The 19,380-nt window shown below is 50.5% G+C and overlaps 1 protein-coding gene across 1 annotated transcript in view; it reads right to left on the minus strand.

Annotated features, from left to right (window-relative positions):
• Nucleotides 1-8,818: 8,818 nt before the first annotated feature.
• Nucleotides 8,819-19,380, minus strand: part of CACNG3 (calcium voltage-gated channel auxiliary subunit gamma 3) — a 98,869-nt gene continuing 88,307 nt past the window's right edge. Inside the window, exons 3-4 of the mRNA XM_002711827.6 lie at nt 16,114-16,254; nt 8,819-9,925 (exon numbers count right to left, since the gene is read on the minus strand). Coding sequence (XP_002711873.1) covers nt 9,417-9,925; nt 16,114-16,254 — 650 coding nt within the window. The 3' untranslated portion in view covers nt 8,819-9,416. The remainder of the gene's footprint in view (nt 9,926-16,113; nt 16,255-19,380) is intronic.

Here is a 19,380-nt window from a genome sequence, read left to right on the forward strand (position 1 = left end):
TCCTCCACATCTGCCAGGTGGGTGACACCAGGACACCCTTGAAGCCCACGATGGCAGAATGACAGGGCAGGAGCAGCGTGGGCCTCTGAGTCACTGGTTGGAGCAGAGCCACTCCGAAGTGCCGCTCCGCCAGGATCTCCTGCATTGGTCTTTATGTGAGCAAAGGGGAACAAAAAGGATTGATTGTTTGAAGCACCTGAGAATCTGGAGTTATTTCCTGTGACAGAGAACCTGTCTGCCTAATATGAGCTAGTTGACTCAGAGTTCAATGTTACTTGCACCAAATAGCGTTTTACCTAAATCATCAGATAAGAGTCCGTGAAGTCCAGATTATCAGCTCAAAACTGCCTTTGGTTTTATAAATTTTAAAAAAATTTATTTTCATCATCTCTTCATCAGTATTTTCACCACTTACTTTTTAAATTTGTAAATTGAAATTTAGAATTGTGTAAATTCATGATACAAAGCAATGGTGTCATTTATGAATACAATGTGCTAAATACAGCTACCTAACATAACCATCACCTCAAATACTTTTTGTGTAGTGAAAACGTTTGAAATTTACTTTCTTTGCAATTTCAAAATGTGCAATATTCTGTTATTAACCATAGTCACCACACTGTGTACCAGAACCAAAAGCCATGACATGCAGCCAAATTCCAAAGATTTTGACTTTGACTCTCTTTTCCCACTCCTCCCCTCCCACTGATCGATTTGTGTATGATTTGATTAAGTCTTTGATTAAGACCAACCATATACAGAAGCCCTCACACCCTGCCTCTTGATTTGTTTTTTTTGTTTTCTTTCTTCCTTTCTTCCTTTCTTCCTTTCTCTTTCTTTCTCTTTCTTTCTCTTTCTCTCTCTTTCTCTCTCTTTCTTTCTTTCTTCCTCCCTCCCTCCCTTCCTTCCTTCCTTCCTTCCTTCCTTCCTTCCTTCCTTCCTTCCTTCCTTCCTTCCTTCCAGATTTATTTATTTATTTGAAGGAGAGAAAGAGAAGGGGGAGAGAGAGAGAGAGAGGGAGATACCTTCCATCCACTAGTTGGCTTCCTAAATGGTTACAATAGCTGGGGCAGCCCAGGCCAAAGCCAGGAACCTGGAGCGCCAGCTGGCTCTCCCTTGTGGGACAGGGGCCCAAGCACGTGGACCATCCTCCTCTGCTCTCCCAGGTGCATTAGCAGGAAGCTGGATCAGAAGCGGAGCAGCCAAGACTTGAACCAGCATTCTGATTTGCAGTGCAGGTGCAACTTAGCCCACGGAACCCAACGCCAGCCCATCTTAGCTCTTTCTGAAGCAGATCTGGCTTGAGGTTCTGATTTCCTCCAAACTACCTGAATAAATACCACTGTGGCCTGGTCATCCTGCTGTCTCTAAGAGACCCTCTCAGCTGCCAGCCTGTGGCTGGCTATTCTCCACTTCGGGGAGACATAGATTCTAGGGCATGTTCGCCCAGTAACAAAGAACAGAGACCCACTGGAGGATGGCTGACGGGAAAGAGAATTGTTAGAGAAACAGAAAACACACCTGTGGGATCGGCCAACCACAACTGAAATACAGCTGGGCCTCTGGGCAGTGGGACAGGGGAGCTGTTAGAAACCAAGGGGCCATTCTCTTCTCCATTGTGATGTTTTTGCTTTGCTCTAAACAGCTTCTACTGCAATCTCCTTCCTTCTGGATGCTATTTGAGTATCTTCCAGGGGAATAGCTCCGCTCTGTATTAGGCAGGAAGGATACAATGGAGACCATGACGCTAAAGAACCTTATTCGCATGGGGATCCCTATAACAGCTAAGTAAACAAATACATACAAAATAGAAAACCGCCCAATTCTGAGCTATCAAGGGAGAAAGTAGAGTAGAGCAAAGAGTAACAGGCCATCTACTTTAGAGAACTGGGGAAGGACCTGAAGAACGAGAAGGGCCAACCATATAAAGAGCTGAAGGAACATGCAAGCAGCAGGAACTGCAAATGCAAAGGCCCTGAGGCAGAGACGTGTTTGTTCTGATCAAGGAACTGAAAAGGGAAGACCACAGGACTGGTTTGCAGGTTGGAAGAAGAAAGAAAGCCCGGCATGCTTTCAATAATGCAAGACCTTGGAGCCCATTGAAAACTTAGGATACCTATGTGACACGACGGGAAGCCTGTGTAGCATTGCCCTCTTTACTACACATTTTTTTTTTATCACGTTCACTTGCATTTGGTCCACTACTTCCCTGGTCCTGCTCCCCCCGTATCCTTTCCGTTCTGCTCCCCATATCCAACTACCAATTGCCGTCTGTGTCTCTCAGTTACAATTCCTGGTAGAGAGTCTCTGATTGGCTGAGCATATCATTTGAGTGCAGTCATAAATCCTAGGCCACTGGCTACCCTGAGAGTGGATTGGCTGCTCAAACTTGTCATCCACCCCCTGTGGCTGGGGGCAGGGTCATGGCCAGAACTTGGTCATAGCCACCTACCAGGGACTGTGGATGCAACAGGCAGTGATGCCAGTCCTTAAGGAGAGATTTCCACAGATGGAATTCAGAGAGCTAATTTAATAGAGAGAAAGAGAGAGAGAGAGAGACAGACAGAGAGAGAGAGAGAGAGAGAAAGACACACACACACACACACACACAGAGTCTTCTATCCATTGGTTCACTCCCCAAATGCCCACAACATCCAGGGCTGGATCAGGCAGAAGCCAGGAGCCTGGAACCCTACTGGGTCTCTCACATGGGTGGCAGGAACCCAACTACTTGAGCCTTCACCCTGCTGCCTCCTGAGGTGCACAGTAGCAGGAAGCTGAGACAGGGAGCAGAGCTGTGACTCCAGCCCAGGCGCTCTGATATGGAATGCAGGTCTCCCAAGCAGTGTCCTAGCCACAAGGCCAAACGCCCGTCCCTAAACTTATCTCTTAATTCCATTTTCTACTAATTCCATATTTCTCAAGTACTCTGGTATATGTTGAGATTATAATAATTTCTATCACATTATAGATACTTGATAACTACTGGATGAATGAATGAATTAATGAACGCCAGGAAATGAGCTACTGTGTGGACCGGGCAGGCACTAAAGACTTCGTGGAAAGCATGAGACTTGAGCTTGGCCAGAGAGGGTTGGTAGGGTTTGGAGAGGACAAGGGAAAACAGCAGGGCTAAAGCTTATTTGCAAAGGCAGAGAATTGGGAGTAAGTGTGATTTGGCAGGCACTAGCCTAATTAGAGTAGAGGCGTAGAATGACCAGATCTGGAAAATCAGATCCTCTGGGTCGGGAGCAACCAGGAAAAATATAAATCTGAGAACTGTATTAAATAATGACAGCTAGGGTGCGTGCTGGGTGTAGTGGGTTAAACTGCTGCCCGTGACACTGATATTGCTGCCGGTTCAAGTCCTGGCTGCTCCACTTCCCGATCCAGCTCCCTGCTAATGCTCCTGGGAAAGCAGCAGAGGATGGCCCAAGTCCTTAGGCCCCTGCACCCATGTGGGAGACCCAGATGAAGCTCCTGACTCCTGGTTCCTGTCTCCTGGCTTAGGCCTGGCCCAGCCCTGTCGTTGCTGCCATTTGGGGAGTGACCCAGTAGATGGAAGATCTTTTTTACTCTCTCTCTCCCTCTATAACTCTTTCTTTCAAACAAATAAATATCTTTAAAAAGCAGTAAGAGTTAACATTTACATAGTACTTACTATGTTTCAAGTCTCCCTCCAGGGGTTTAAGAATAATCAAGTCCATGTAATCCTCACTGCGAACTTATGGAGTTAGTACTATTTATCGTGCCCATTTTACAGATGGGGAGTTTGAGGCCCAGGAAGACTTACCAAAGATCTTAACGGTTGATAAACGCAGAGCTTGGATTCAAATCTGAGCGGAGTTTGTATGCTTAAATGTTTTACCAAGCTACCTCTCTCATTTGGAAAGATAGAGACATAACTTGGCAAAAGATCAGTGCCAGGGGCTGCACATTAAATAAGCATGAGAGCGATACCCAGGGGTTCTGGTCTTGAGGCTGGAAGAAGGATGCTGACGGTCCAGAAGTAAGTGAGCTGCATTTAAACGAGGGAGAAGGAGACGGAGACCTCAGCGGTGGAGTCAGAGTTCTGAGAAGCTCAACGAAGCAAGCTTGGCAAGTTGCGACCACAGAGGCTGTGGAGGCTGCGGCCATGGGTACGTGTGCCTGCTCGCTGTCTGCTTGCAGGGCGGGTTCAACAGCAACATCTCCTTTGCAGATTAGGGTCGGGGCGAGTGTTTGGCACAGTGGGTAGACACTGTTTGAAGCACCTGTGTCCCATATTGCATAGTGCCTGGCTTTGCGTCTCGGCTCCTCCACTTCTGGCTCCAGCTTCCCTGGAAAGCAGCAGGTGGACTCAGCTACTTGGGCCACTGCCCCCCGACATGGGAGTCTCAGATTGAGTTCCAGTCTCCGGCTGCAGCCTGGCCCAGCCCTGACTGTTGCAGCCATCTGGAGAGTGAACCAGCAGATGGAAGACCTCTCTCTTTCCCTGTCTGTCTCTCTGCCTTTCAAATAAAGTGAATGTAAATAAGTAAAAGATACTTGAGAAAGTTGAGAACAAGCGTTAGGATTCAATGAGATAAAGTCAGTGGAGTTCATGGCCCAGTGTGACACATAGGGAGGTGGCCTGGTGCATGGGAACTCTCTTTACAGGGATTTCAGTGACAATCTGCAACCCCAAAGTGGTCATATTAGTATTCATCCAACGCCCGCCAGCTGGGTGTGGCTGAGCAGTCTGCAAGCAAAGATGCTCTGAGGTCGGTGCTGCGGCTCACTAGGCTAATCCTCTGCCTGCGGTGCCGGCACCCCGTGTTCTAGTCCCAGTCGGGGCGCTGGATTCTGTCCCGGTTGCCCCTCTTCCAGGCCAGCTCTCTGCTGTGGCCCGGGAGTGCAGTGGAGGATGGCCCAAGTGCTTGAGCCCTGCACCCGCATGGGAGACCAGGAGAAGCACCTGGCTCCTGGCTTCGGATCGGCGCAGCCCGCCAGCCGCAGCAGCCATTGGAGGGTGAACCAACGGAAGGAAGACCTTTCTCTCTGTCTCTCTCTCACTGTCTAACTCTGCCTGTCAAAACAAAAAAACAAACACACAAAAAAAGATGCTCTCAAAGATACTCTGAGGCTCCCTGTGCCAGAACCTTGCGTGGAGCTGGTCTCGAGGGGGCAGGGGGATTTTCCCAGGGATCAGCGTCCATTTCTCCCCTCCTGCTCTCTAACCTTTGCAGAAGGGACTTAACACGTGGCTTCTGGGGCTAGAGCTTAGCTAGGCAAGGCCCTGGTAGCTTTCTCTCCATCCCAGATCTTGTCACCAGACACTTTGTTTGAAAATCTCCCTGTTCCCAAGGCAGCTAGATACTGGTCCTTCCCATCCCATGTCCACCATCTAAAGGTGGAGAGGTGTCTTCAAAAACTTCATTAAAAATTCATATTATGGGGGGCTGGCATGGTGGCACCACAGGCTAAGCCTACCAGTGATGCCAGCATCCCATATCAGAGTGCTGGTTCCAGTCCTGGCTGCTCCACTTCCCATCCGGCTCCCTGCTAATGTGCTTGGGAAAGCAGCAAAAGATGGCCCAAATGCTGGGGCCCCTGCACCTGTGTGGGGAACTGGAGTGGAGCTCCAGGCTCTTGGCTTCGGTCTGGTCCAGCCCTGGCTGTTGCAACGATAGGGGAGTGAACTGGTGGATGGAAAATCTCTCTCTGTCGGCATCTCTCCCTCTCTCTATTCTCTCTGCCTTTTAAATAAATACAAGAAAATTTAAAGAAATTCATATTATAGAAAAATTACGCATGGATTAAAATTATTTTTGTGTCAAAACAAATTTATGTTTTTAAAATAAATCTTTATTTAAATTTTATTTTTTAAAAAGATTTATTTTATTTATTTGAAAGACAGAGTTACACAGAGAGGTAGACATAGAGAGGTCTTCCATCCACTGGTTCACTCCCCAGATGGCTGCAATGACCGGAGTTGCACCAATCTTAAGCCAGGAGCCAGGAGTTTCTTCCAGGTTTCCCACGTGGGTACAAGGGCCTAAGGACTTGGCCCATCTTCTACTGCTATTCCAGGCCATAGCAGAGAGCTGGATCAGAAGAGGTGCAGCCAGGACTAGAACTGGCGCCCATATGGGATGCTGGTGCTTCAAGCCAGGGTGTAAACCCACTGTGCCCCTAAAATTTATTTATTTATTTGAAAGTCATAGCTATACAGAGAGAAGGAGAGGCAGAGAGAGAGAGAGAGAGAGAGAGAGACAGAGAGACAGACAGAGAGGTCTTCCATCCGCTGGTTCACTCCCCAATTGGCCGCAATGGGCGGAGCTGTGCCGATCCGAAGCCAGGAGCTTCTTCGGGGTCTCCCACTTGGGTGCAAGGGCCCGAGGACCTGTGCCATCTTCTATTGTTTTTCCCAGTCCATAGCAGAGAGCTGGATCGGAAGTGAAGCAGCCGGGACTAGAACCAGTGCCCATATGGAGTGCCGGCACTGCAGGCGGTGGCTTTTACCTGCTATGCCACAACGTCGGCCCCACAAATTTATGTTTTAATTCCATTTTCCAGGAACTTTTGGGAGTATCCTCAGCTCTCAGACGCTTCCCTCTCGGGCTGGAGTTCCCTTTCCCTGAGAGTCGGAGGAAGTGAACCTCAGGGTGCTTGGCCATTCTCCCACGGAGCACCAGCTGGCACGGTGAGAAAGGTATTCCCTTTCTGGTTCTCCTTCGGTCTGGGTAAGCCAAGAGAAGCAACCTCTTTTGGGGCTCGAATTGCATCTTTCACACTTCTCTAGCACTTGGCTTAGACATTTTTTACGCAAAGCGGAAGCAGCTGGCTTTCCGCTGGGGACAAGCAACAGGTCAAATCCAGCCCGATGGCTTTGTTTCTATCATGTTTATTTTCCCAGCTACTGTGTGCTTATGGTAAGTAACTCCAGGCTTCATTTTACACCTGTGATGTAAAGTTCACTTTCCAAATATATTTATAGAAGGAGAAGGCAAGTCAGTACAAAGGAGAACATTAGGTAGATAATTGTTGCTGTCATCTGTGGACGTGGAAGACCTCCCAAGAGTTATACTCAAGTAGCTGACCGTTTGAAAAATGCTGGTGCAACGGGAGCGGAGGCCCGGAGATTGTCAAGTCCCACCTCTGCCTGTCAGCATCCAGGACACTGCATCCTCACTCCCAGAAGGGAGGTGATAATTTCTGCACCCTGTGGTTGTTTTGAGGATTAAATGAGATCCTGTGATATATGCCGTATTTGCATGCAATGGCTCTTTTGTGTTGAAAGGAACTAATTGATCATAATACGCACTTCGTGATAAAATTCACCATTAGTGTGAGTGTGGTAAGTCACTAGTTTCTCAGGACTTCTGTTTTATAAAATCTGTTCATAACATCTGAGCAGGGCCAGGCATTGTGGTACAGCTGGTACCAGTTCAAGTCCAGGCGGCTCCACTTTCCATCCAGCTCCCTGCTGACGCACCTGGGAAAGCAGCAGAAGACGGCCCAAGTGCTTGGACCCCTTCCACCCAGATGGAGTTCCAGGCTCTTGGCTTCTGCTTGGCCCAACCCCAGCTATTGTGGCCATTTGGGCAGTGAACCGACAGGTAGAAGCTCTCTCTCTCCCTCTTTCTGTCGCTCCCTCTCTCTGTGTAACTCTGCTTTTCAAATAAATAAATGAATCTTAAAAGATAAAATAGGGGCTGGTGCTGTGGCACAGCGGATTAAAGCCCTGGCCTGAAGTGCCGGCATCCCATATGGGCGCCAGATCAAGTCCCAGCTGCTCCACTTCCAATCCAGCTCTCTGCTGTGGCCTGGGAAAGCAGTAGAAGATGGCCCAAGTCCTTGGGCCCTTGTACCTGCGTGGGAGACCTGGAAGAAGCTCCTGGCTCCTGGCTTCGGATTGGCCTAGCCATTTGGGGAGTGAACCAGTGGATGGAAGACCTCTCCCTCTCTTTCTCTGTCTCTACATCTCTCTGTAACTCTGCCTTTCAAATAAATAAAATAAATCTTAAAAAAAAAAAAGATAAAATAAAACCTGAGCGAGTCACACGATGTCTCTTGCTTCAGTTGCCTCTCTGGGAAATGAAGATGGTGGCAAGATCTAGTTCATGGTTGCTCAGGAGTCAGGGAGGTACCATGTGTGGCACAGAGTTAGGTAAAGATGAGCTCTTGAGACCCTGCCCCTGCCTCCCGCAGCGGCTGGAGTCCTCAGGAGGGAAGCTCTTTGGAACTGTGCAGTGCTGGGGATATGCCAGAAACACCCCGGGGCAGGCACTGCGGGCACAGGTGCATATTTCTCACGCTCATACTAACAAATATCCGTGAGTTGTTCCACTCGCTCCTTGCAGGGCCCACAGAGGGGTGCAAAATGCATCTACTCCCTGCCCCTGTGGAACTGCTCCCACTGGGCGATCCTCTACCTGCACCAGTGCTTGCCACGGACTGGACTCTGCACCTCCTCCCTCAGCTGCCTGAGGGGAAGCCCTAACCCCCAGTGTGTGTGTGTGTCGGGGGGGTGGTTGGAGGTGGGGCTTTTGGGGATGGTTCCAGGGTCGGGTGAGGTTAGAAGCCGAGACTGAGGATATGAGCTTGCCTGGGGGACCCGCCCAAGCTCCCACAGCTCCTGCGTGCTAGAACTTCGGTGTGGAACACCCACCCTGGCAGCCTCCCGGGGCTCCAGTGGAGGACCAGAGGGACCCTAACATTCCTGGGGGTCTGGGCGGCTCCCTCCTGGAGGCTAGAGCCCAGATGAGCCAAGTTCGGCTTCCAAGACAGACAAGAGCCAGGTCTGTCGGCGGGGCAGGGGGAAGCACCCAGAAGACACAAAGCACCCCCAGGTCGGTTGGTTACAACAAGGCAGAACCTTTAATAACATAAGTGCTTATTACATTAGCTGCTTCGGGGGCTCTGACATCTTTGATTTCTGGTCATGTTTGTCTAACATGGAAAGGTGAACGCCTCCCTCAGGGCCTCCTGGGCGGTTGGTTTCCTGAGGATTTGTGGGAGTGGACGATGAGGACAGCTATGCACGCACCTGATGGGGATTCAGAAATCCCCCTCGCCCCCAACCCGGCCGCCGACCCATGCCTCGGAGTAGGGTCCTCTCCCAGGGAGGGGGGAATGCGGAGGTCCTCCCGGCACAGAAGGAAGAGGTGGGGGGCGGGGGGGACATGTGGCACAGATACACAGAGAGAGGGGGTCGACACGAAGGGCTGGGTCCGAGGAGTGAGAGAGGCATGGAGGGGCCAGGACCTGGAGGGCCAGGGGCCCAGGCGGGCGAGGGCTGAGTCCATTTGGTTTCATTCTTTGCAAAAAAAAATTAATACCATCACGAGGACCATGCCATGCAACCTCAGCGACATCTCTGCGCACGCACGCACGCACGCGCGTGCGCGCCTCCCGAGGCAGGACGGGGCAGAGGTCAGAGGTCAGAGGTCAGTTCAGACGGGCGTGGTGCGCCTGTTGGGATTGTTGTGCAGCGACTCTTTGAACTCTTTGGGCGTGGAGTTGTGGAACTGTAGAAAAGCATGGTCCCGGTCGGAGTTGAGGAGGGTCCCCATGGTGATCTTGGAGGGGTCCCGGGAGAGGGTGAACATGGATATGTCGGTGGAGGGGATGGTGTGGAAACCTTTGCTAATGGGGGACAGATCTCGCGAGCGGGGCTCCGTGGAGCGGGAACTTGACCGCCGCCGGAATCTGTACCTGTAAGGCGGGAGGCGGGCGAAGGTGGATTTCTTCAGGAGCTCCGAGTGGGACTTGGCGCGGAGCTGCTGATGTTTCTCTATGTAGATGTGCACGGCGACCACGCCCACGATCTCCGCGATGATGAAGGAGAAGGCTCCGAAGTAAAAGGACCAGCCGTAGGAGTAGCTTTTCTTGGAGTCGCGCTGCCCGGGGTCTCCGGCGTTGGCCGATATATACACTATGATGCCGATGATGTTGCTTAACCCTAAGAGGAGGGAATTAAAAAAAAAAAAAAAGACACCTGTTTTATCAATCCCGGAGGTAACTGGCAGGTTACCGAATACGAGGGGCTTCCAAAAGTTTTTGGAAAATGACATTGTCCTTGTATTGAGAGGAAAATGGGGAGAGGAGAAGGGACGCTGGCTGGGAAACCCCACGGCTGAGGTCTCGCTCTGGGGAAGCGAAGATGCTGATGCCGGGACCCAGGTGCCTGGCATTCAGCTAACGCCGGCGCCCTGACAGCGAGTGTGGAGGAGCTCCCAAGCATTTATCTCCCCTTAGAAGCGCTCCGTCCCATCAACACCTAATCTTTGGCATTAATGCACGAGGAAGTGAAAATGAATGAGATTCAGGTCCTCGCGCTTGAATTCATTATCATTAGTGGGAGAGATTGACACGGGAATGCAATTACGGCAACATACAGTAAGGGATCTACCCGAGACACAGTGAGATGGCCCAGGAGCAAAGGCAGAGAGAAAGGCTGAGCTCCTCGCTTTGAAGACGGGCTTGACACTCAGGCTGGATCTGAAATTGGCTGAGAGTGAGCCTGTTGACTTCAGTGTGAGAAAAGCAACTGAGAAGTTTCCTAGGGTTCTAGCTTGGGCTACTGGGAGGCTGGTGGCTTCTTGAGCTAAGACAAGAGACAGCAGAGAGCCCAGGTTTAAGGACAAGGGAAGCGCTGGTACGCAGAGACTCCAAGTGGAGCTGTCTAGTGGAAAATGGAGTTAAAATATTTTGATTTGGGTGCAGAAAAAAATGTGAAAACCATGCCTACGAGGTCTCTTGGGAATGTTCATGAAAAAGCTATGCATAGATTTCGAAGTCTTTGGCCATCTTGGTTTGAACCACACTTAATTCCTCAAACCCATGCAGATGTTTAAACCCCAGAGTCTTACACCAGTGGTTAACAGATTAAGGTTAGTGGGTCAAGGCTGCAGACTGGATCCAATAGTCACATCTGGGAGGTGGGTCTAGTGGGAAGTCATAGGGGATCATTCTCAAGAGAGGGTTGGTGACAAGCTTGCTCCCCCGTCACCCTCTGCTCCCTGTGTCGCCCTCTGCTCCCTATGTCGCCCTCTGCTTCCTGCTTTGCCATGGGAACCTTCCTCTGTGTGTGTTCTGCCACCCAGCATCCACAGGTAAGAGCGTACACCTGATCTTGGACTGTGACCATCCCAGCTGCAAGCTGAAATACACCTTCTCTCCTAAGTAGCGTCTCTCAGGTGTCTTAGAGAAACGGGAGGCTAACACACGCACCAACATATACTTGTCTTGTCCTCGATTTTCTAGGAGCTTGTTGAAGAACCCTCATCCGTGGGTCTAGAGCTGCATTTCGGAGCACTCGTGAACCCATGAGGAAGGGGCAGTAGCTTACCTAGGCTTTTTATCTGTGTAGAATCAGTTAATGGTCTGCATGAGCCGCTGTGTGGGCATCAGGAATTGGGAACGCCATGCTGTTCTCCCCACTAGACAAGGCCTAAAGAATCAGTTCCCCACCCACTCAGCCCGGTAGAGAAGAATTGATTCCCTAGAGAGCGGGAAGACCACTCCTGCACCCAAACATGGGAGTCCTGGATGAAGCTCCCAGCCCCAGCTGTTAAGGCCATTTGGAGGGTAAACCAGTGGATGGAAGATCTCTCTCTCTGTGTCTCTGTAACTCTTTCTTTCAAATAAATAAATAAATCATTTTTTAAAAATCAAGTCCTCCTTCCTGTTCCTGAACATTCTATATTCCTTCTGGGTGTCTCCCAGATCTCCCCAGAATCAAACAACTAAAGGTTTAAAAGCATGTCATAGCGTGATATTTCTAATGTGACTGCTGGTCATCCTTTAGGGGAGATTTGGCCCTCCCAGGGCAGGGCCAGGGTCTGCATCTGTCTCCTCTTGACTGTACCCGGCCCAGGCAATCAGCAGGCAGGCAGCAGGTTCTCGCCACAGAGCTGTTTCTTCCTATGGGGGCTGACACATCCCGCTCTGTGTCAGGCTGCAAGAAACCACAGGATGAAAAACGGCTCCTCTTCCTGGAGTGTCAATTTGGCTTGAAGATTAGTAGGGAAGACACATTCTTTTATATTAAAATGAACATGGATATAATAAGAAGGAGAAATCAGAATTCACATGAATTTTTAAGTTAAACGAGAGGCAGACTTCCAAGATGTTTCGGCTCACGGAAGGAGGCTGCTGGTGATGCCGCCCCCCCCTCAACTCCCAGGAGCCATGTTGTCTCCTGCTCTGCCAGCAGGGAAATTTTGCTGGGAAAATTTGAGAAACCTGAAAAGGAGGTTTTGATGGGGGAGGAGGTGGGAAAGGTTCAAAGAGAGGCTCCGCCGCCAGTCTAGGCTGAAGGATACAGGGAGTGAAATGAGGTGCCTATTATCTGCTCTGTGCCAGGCACGGCGCAACGTCTTTATAGAAAGCGCCATCTCAGTTAACTGCAGCAAACAGGCCGGCTTTTCAAAACGTGGCTCCCCTTTCTCAGTTGGGCGAACTGAGACACATGAGGAACTTCCCACGTTGGCTCAACTAGGAAATGGTCAGTCGAATTCGAACCCAGGACTCTTAGGTGCGGTGGATCTAGGTTTCAGTAGCTACGAGATGTGAGTGAATAATTACTTTGTCTCATCCACTGGCGTCTCAGCACTATGCTCCCCGAGGGCAGGGGCTACACTTGTCTTGTTTATTGCTATGGCTGCAGCTCCTAGCCCAGAGCCTGAGTCATAGCAAGAGCACAGTGCATGGTTTGTTCAATGAGGGAATGACGGTGTTGGCATGAGGATTCAATGGTGCAATGTACAGGAAAGCAGCTATTGCCTATTTATCACACCCTTTAGGTTCTTTACTATACCAACTCGTCGAATCCTCTTAAGAGACTCAAGAGGTAGGGCTGTTATCTCCCCCATTTTACAGATGGGAAGACCAAGGCAGTTGGAGTCAAGATTTCATAACAAGCAGCTTGGTTTCATAGCTCTTGAGTTTCATAGCTCTTGGTTTCATGCTCTTGCGCACTGTGTACAGGGCCTGGCCCACAGCAGGTGCTCAACAAGGAGTTGGTGGTGGCGTGCCTGAAAACACAAAGCTGACTATAGCCGAGCCAAAAGGCGCCTTGGAGAGTGATGAGTTTCTCGTTCTACAGGAGGAAAAACTGAGACTGTCAGGATTTGTTAGGGAGGTTAATGGAGGGGTCCCGGATAAGACCCCCGCCTTCTGCCTCACCTCTGAGTTTTCTCTTCTGTCTCACCTCCTTTCTAGTTCCCGTGTGTCTAATCCACCCGCTCCCGTCCCTCACAGCACCCCTCTCCAGAACAAAGCTGCTGGTGACATGCTCTTCTCTAACTAGCCCCTCGGGGGACAAAATAATGATCTCCTTTTGTTCCTAGAAATCTGTCACATCAGCACAACAGTGGGACAGATCCTCTGGGCCAGCCAGAGCCGAGGATGGGGCCACTGGTGACGGAGACGCGCTCACGCTTCAAAGCCGCACGGGTCCCTGATGTTGCCAGCTGTTAACATCTGGCCACACAGAGCACGGGCAGGGGGCACCGCCCTCAGGCTGACCACCTGCCTCCCGAGCTGCATGGTGGCTTCCTCCCTGCTCTGTTGCCTGCTCAGGGACCCGGATGCAGTGTCACTTCCTCGTTTCACAGAAGGGGAAGGAACTTCAGCCACAGTCTCGGAGGGGCCAGGGCTTTGGGCTGCAGCCTTGGGGTCTGTGCTGTGGTTGCTTTAAAAATAACATAGTGTTTTCCTCTATTCAGTCTCCTTCCAACAACCCTGTGAAGTTGGTATTGCTATTATCTTCCATGTTATAGTTGGTTGATGAAACCAACTTGTCGGGAGTCGGTAACATTTCCCAAGGCCCCAGAGGCGGAGTCAGGGCTCAAATCCAGAAAGGCAAGCCCTGTTACTGATCCCTAAACCCTCTCCTCCATTGTCCCCCCCCCCTCCCATGAACTAGCCTGTCATTACAGCAGGCCCCTGCCCACCTGCTCAGTTTTGCTGCTGAGGGCAACCTGGTCTGAAAACATTACATGGAAAATTCCAGAAAGAAGCAATCCATACGTTTTAGATGACTTTCGTGACAGGATATTCTTGTCATTGCTCTGCTTGATTATTCCTGATTGTTGTTAATTTCTTGCTACCCCTAATTTATACATTAAACTTTATCATAGGTTTGTCCCAAAGAAAATGTTTCAAAATGTCTGTTGCAAATGGAATGGAAAGATAAATTCATTTTGGTGCAAAAATGTTTTGCAATCCATGCATATGAAGAGTCTTCCAAAAGTTCACGAAAGATTGTGTATTATGAGAAAAACTGTTTGGATTTTAGGTCTTTTTTTTTTGTACCCAAGCATCTTATAATTCCATTTTCCCAGAAAATTAAAATGCATTCATTTATTCACTTATTCATTCAAAAGGTAGAGACAGGCAGAGGACTCTCATCCACAGGTTAACACCCTCTACCCTGGCAAATGCCCACAACAGCACCATTCAAGGCTTGAAGCCAGCAGCAGGGAACTCAACCCAGGTCTCCCACGTGGGTGGTGGGGACTCAACTACTTAAGCCATCACCTGCAGCTCCCGGGACGCACATTAGCAGGGAGCTGGAACCCAGGCACTAGGATTGGAGACTCAGACATCCCAAGGGGCCTCTTAACTGCTAGGCCAAACACCCACCCCTCCACGAACTTCCTGAAGAAAACTAGCATCAATAGGGCTCCGTACTGTCTGCACTGCAGGCATCCACAGAGAGCAGGGTCTTGGAAGGGCTCATCCCCAGGTGAGGGGCGACAGCTGTCTGGTGCAAAAGCTGAAAACTGTCACCCGAGTCGAGGCCAAGTCTCCCCCAACCCTGCCTGCTTCATTGCTGCGCCGTGGCATTCCATCCACAGGGCACTGATCTTCCTGGAGAGGGGCGGAGCGGAAAGAGATGTGGAAGAGATGAAAGGAAGCTCAGAGACCCAGAGGAGGGAGAGGAAGACGGAGACCGCAGGAGGGATGGAGATGAAAGGGTGAGAGAGGAGGCAGAGCCCAGGGCCCTTTTTCCTGAAGACCTTGTCTCCTCTTGTCTGCTCGTGTCAACTATGAAGTCCTCCCGGAGAGCTTGGGAGGCTGCTGGTCCTCTCGGGGCGCTGGGCCTCTTTGTGCACGCGAAAAACCCTGCATAATAGCCAAGTGGCAAGCATGCATCTCCAGGGGCCAGAGGAGTCCTTTCAAACAATGAGGGGGCGGGGCCTGACCTAGTAGTTAAACTGCCTGTTGGGACGCCAGCATTGTATATATCAGCTGGAGTTCGTGGGTTCGAGTCCCAGTTCCCAGCTTCCAGTTAATGCCCACTCTGGGAGGCAGCAGGGGATGGGTCAGGTGGTTGAATCCCTGCCACCCATGTGGGAGACCTGGACTGAGTTTCTGGGAACTGACTTTGGCCCCTAGCCCAGGCTCATTGTGGGCATTTGGGGTATGGACCGGCAGAGAGGGACTTTCTTTCTTTGTGTCTTTTTATTTTATTATTATTTTGAAGGTTTATTCATCTATTTGAAAGGCAGAGTTATAAGAGAGGGGGAGAGAGAGAGGACAGAGAGAGATCTTCCATTCGCTGGTTCACTCCCCAAATGGCCGTAATGGCTGGAGCTGGGTCAAGCTGAAACCAGGAGCCAGAAACTCCATCTGGGTCTCCCACATGGGTGGCAGGGGCCCAAGCACTTGGGCCATCTTCTGCTACTTTCCCAGGCGCATTAGCAGGGAGCTGGATCAGAAGTGGAACAGCCAGGAATTGAACCATATGGGATGCCAGCATCATGAGTTGGGGCTTAACCTCCTGCACCACAATGCTGGCCTCTCTCTCTCTTTCTTAAATAAATCAATATTAAAAAGCAGAACAATCCAAATGCATCTCTCCGTTATACAAACCACCTGTGCTCACTCTCCTCTCGTGTGTATTCTCTCATTAATCCACTTCTCTCTCCCCGGACCCTGCCGCCCTCTCTCCTCCTTGTCTTACCTTCACCCAACCCTTAGCTAGACCTGAACATTTTTGATTCTGACAATTCTTATCTTCAGCACAACTTGAATTTTGCAACCAGGAGGGAACCCTGGATAGCTCTGCTCTGGCCACGCCGTGGCTTTGGCTTCCATTTGGTGTCTGTGAAATGCTCCAGGCTGGAGTCAGACACTCACCTGCAGAGACAAAAAAGATGCCGGCGCTCAGAATGACGTTGTGTCTGCTGCGGTGGAACTCGCTGGCCGCCACGCAGAGCCCGCCGAAGAACAGCAGCGTGACGCTGAGGATGGGGAAGACGCTGGAGGCCCTCACGGCCCCTGTGGAGAGAAGGAGAGAAGCTTCCGCCTGCACCCAGCCAGCCCTCAGGCCACCCGCCCTGGCGTGGGTGTTGCCCGGGGGCAGGCAGAGCCCAAGTCGGAGAACTGAGCCTCGTCTATGCTGAGCCCATGGTAGTTGTTTGGAGCCCTGTTCTCAGAAGCCCGCCTGGCCTTGACCCTCTGCAGTCACGCTCTTAAGAATCTTGACCACTTGCCTTTGAATTTGTGTGTTGCTCATTGATGCCTGGTGCAGCAATGGGGACCTGGAGCCTAGAGTCCTGTGGGACCGCACTATCACCAAGGCAGGGGGCGGGGGAGCAGTAGGGCTGCAATGATCCGGGGCCCCAGATTGCCTAGAACCCCGTGCTGGCTGACCTGAGGCGCCCACCTGCGAGGAGTCAGATTCAGGATGCACGAATGCACTTCAAAATGTGCAAAAATGGGCTTACAAGATGAGTTTATTGTGATGCAAGACACTTATTTTGAGTCCATGCATAGTTTTTTTTTTTTCATAATATACATCTTGTGTGAAGTCTTTGAAGACCTCTCACACTGTACATTTTGAAGGCGAAGTCAGCATTTGCTGATGGACCAGCCGTGGGCTGTGAGGAAGAGGAGACAGAAGTGACAGCCGTGCTGGGTCTTAGACGCTGAGTGAGTGATTGATGGTGCCTTCAGGGGAGGCAGGGGTGGAGCAGGAGCTCCTTCCGGTCCTGGGAGGCTCCCAGCTTAGGCCACAGTACTCAGTGTAGGCTTCCGCCTGCACAGTCACGGGGAGTTTTTCTGGCTGATTGAAATCCAGCCGTTCCTATTTGCCACTGCACGGCTGTGCTCAGCTCCAAGTGCAAAACTCTGCAATGCTGTGTTTGCTTGCTCGTTTGTTTATTCAGGTGTTGGGGAGGGGTCGCTGGCCACCTAGACTTCCTGGGGCCCACGCATAATCCCAGGGGAGCGGGCACTGGGGTTCTGAGTGTGGGTGTAGTATGTTTTCAGGGGATTTATCTCCACGTATGGCCTGGGGGTTTCCATTTGACCCCACAAACATCAGGGGTGAGTTTGTCCCTGGTGGTCTAAAGCATGCATCTGGAACTTCTGAACCCACCTTGAAAGTGATCATTTGCGTTGTGTATCGACAGAAGTGCTCAAATCGTCAGCGCAATGAGTTTAATTGATTACAACAGCACACCTTTTTCTTTTGTTTTCTTTTAAGAAATTTCACAGGATGATTACCCTCTGAAATATGCCCAAAGGAAACAATCTGAACCTTTGAAGTTGCTGATCTGCTTTGCTCATGGAAGTGTGGATCTGAATGTGGCAACACGAGATATGTAAATGTGGCTGCTTCCCACGCACTCTAGTGAGCATTTGGGGAACCCAATGGTGGCTAGATTCCACTGTTTCCTCCACAAGGAGGAGATGAGCAGACTTTATGAACTCGGGCCCCCGTGGTGACATTGGTGGCTTATAAGAAGAGGAAGCGGGTCCCAGGCCAGCAGGTTTGCTCTGTCTCATCACGTGACACCCTCCACCATGTGCTGTTGCAGCCAGAGGGCCCTCACCAGAAGCTGGGCAGGTGCCACGCCATGCTGTTGGATTTCCCAGTGTCTAGAACCCCATAAGCCAAATAAACTTTATTCTTTCTAAATTATCCAGTGTCCGGTTTTCTGTTAAAGCATCAGAAACCAGACTCAGACACGTGGATTTAAGCGGCGGCCTACGCAAAGCACATGCAAGCAGAGGAGACAGAAGAAAAAGATGCAGAATCCCAGTCCCACCAGGGTTCTGGGTCATGACTGGAATTGGCAGCTTACACTCGGCTAGGGGCAGGAGACCCTTGTGAGAACGTGACCTTGGCCCCATGTGGCTGGGTCAAGAATTCCAAAATCCCTTGCAAGAAATCTCTGTGCACATGAGGGTCCTTTCTGCAACCCAGCCTGATCCTGTGGCTATGGGGAAAGTGTAGGTGGGTCATGGGGCGAGGGTGAGGAGAGAGGATGGGTCAGAAGGCCTCACCTTTCTGGGGAGCGGGGAGAGAAAAGTAGTTTACTGGAAAAGCAATTCAGCTTTCCAATGAATATAAAACCAGTTTTGCAGGTTGTGGACTGGAAGTCCCAGTTCTGTGCAGTCTCCAATGGGGCAAACATCACAATGCTTCATCAAAGTAGGAAAGAAAAGCGAAGATAAACCCTGGGCACCCTGGTAAGGCCCTGCCGGTCATGGCTTCCAAGTTATCTGTGTCCTTCTGCAAGGTTTGGTCCAGCTACATCTCTAGGGCTGGCTTCTAATTTCTTTGTCCTACTGGTGGGAGGAGCTTGAACCAATTCTACTGGCTAAATAAGGACCAAAAAGCGATAAATGGTATAAACTGTTCTAAAAATGGCCTTCTACTGGCTTTGTGTCGTAATGGGTAAAGCGGCTTTCTGTGACTCCAGCATCCGATATGGGTGCTGGTTTGTGTCCTGGCTGCTCCACTTATGATCCAGCTCTTTGCTAATGAGCCTGGGAAAGCAGCAGAAGAGGGCCCAAGTGCTTGAGCCCCTGAACCACCTGGGAGACCTGGAAGAAGCTCCTGGCTCCTGGCTTTGGCTTGGCTCAGTCCTGGCTGTTGTGGCCATTTGGAGAGTGAATCAGCAGATGAAAGCTCTCTCTCTCTCTCTGTCTCCACCCCTCTCTCTCTGACTTTCAACATAAACAAATAAATCTTAAAAAAAAAAACAAAAACAAAAACAAAAAACTAAAGGTGGCCTTTCACAGTGACACCCGTGTCATTTCTATTGCTATGTGAGTAAAGGATCCTTAAAGACCCACAACCATCTGCTGAGGAGCAGGCATATGTAAAGCTAGAAATGATTTTAATTTGGGGCCAGTGCTATGGTGTAGCTGGTAAAGCTGCCACCTGCAGCGCCGGCATCCCATATGGGTGCCCATTCATGTCCCAGATGCTCCACTTCCGATCCAGCTCTCTGCTACGGCCTGGGAAAGCAGTAGAAGATGGTTCAAGTGCTTGGGCCCCTGCACCCACGTGGGAGACCCAGAAGAAGCTCCTGGCTCCTGGTTTCAGATTGGTCCAGCTATGGCCATTGCAGCCATTTGGGGAGTGAACCAGCAGATGGAAGACCTCTCTTT

This window comes from Oryctolagus cuniculus, chromosome 19, assembly GCF_051225735.1.
Source record: "Oryctolagus cuniculus isolate XC-2025 breed Fujian yellow rabbit chromosome 19, ASM5122573v1, whole genome shotgun sequence".
Classification (NCBI taxonomy): Eukaryota; Metazoa; Chordata; class Mammalia; order Lagomorpha; family Leporidae; genus Oryctolagus; species Oryctolagus cuniculus.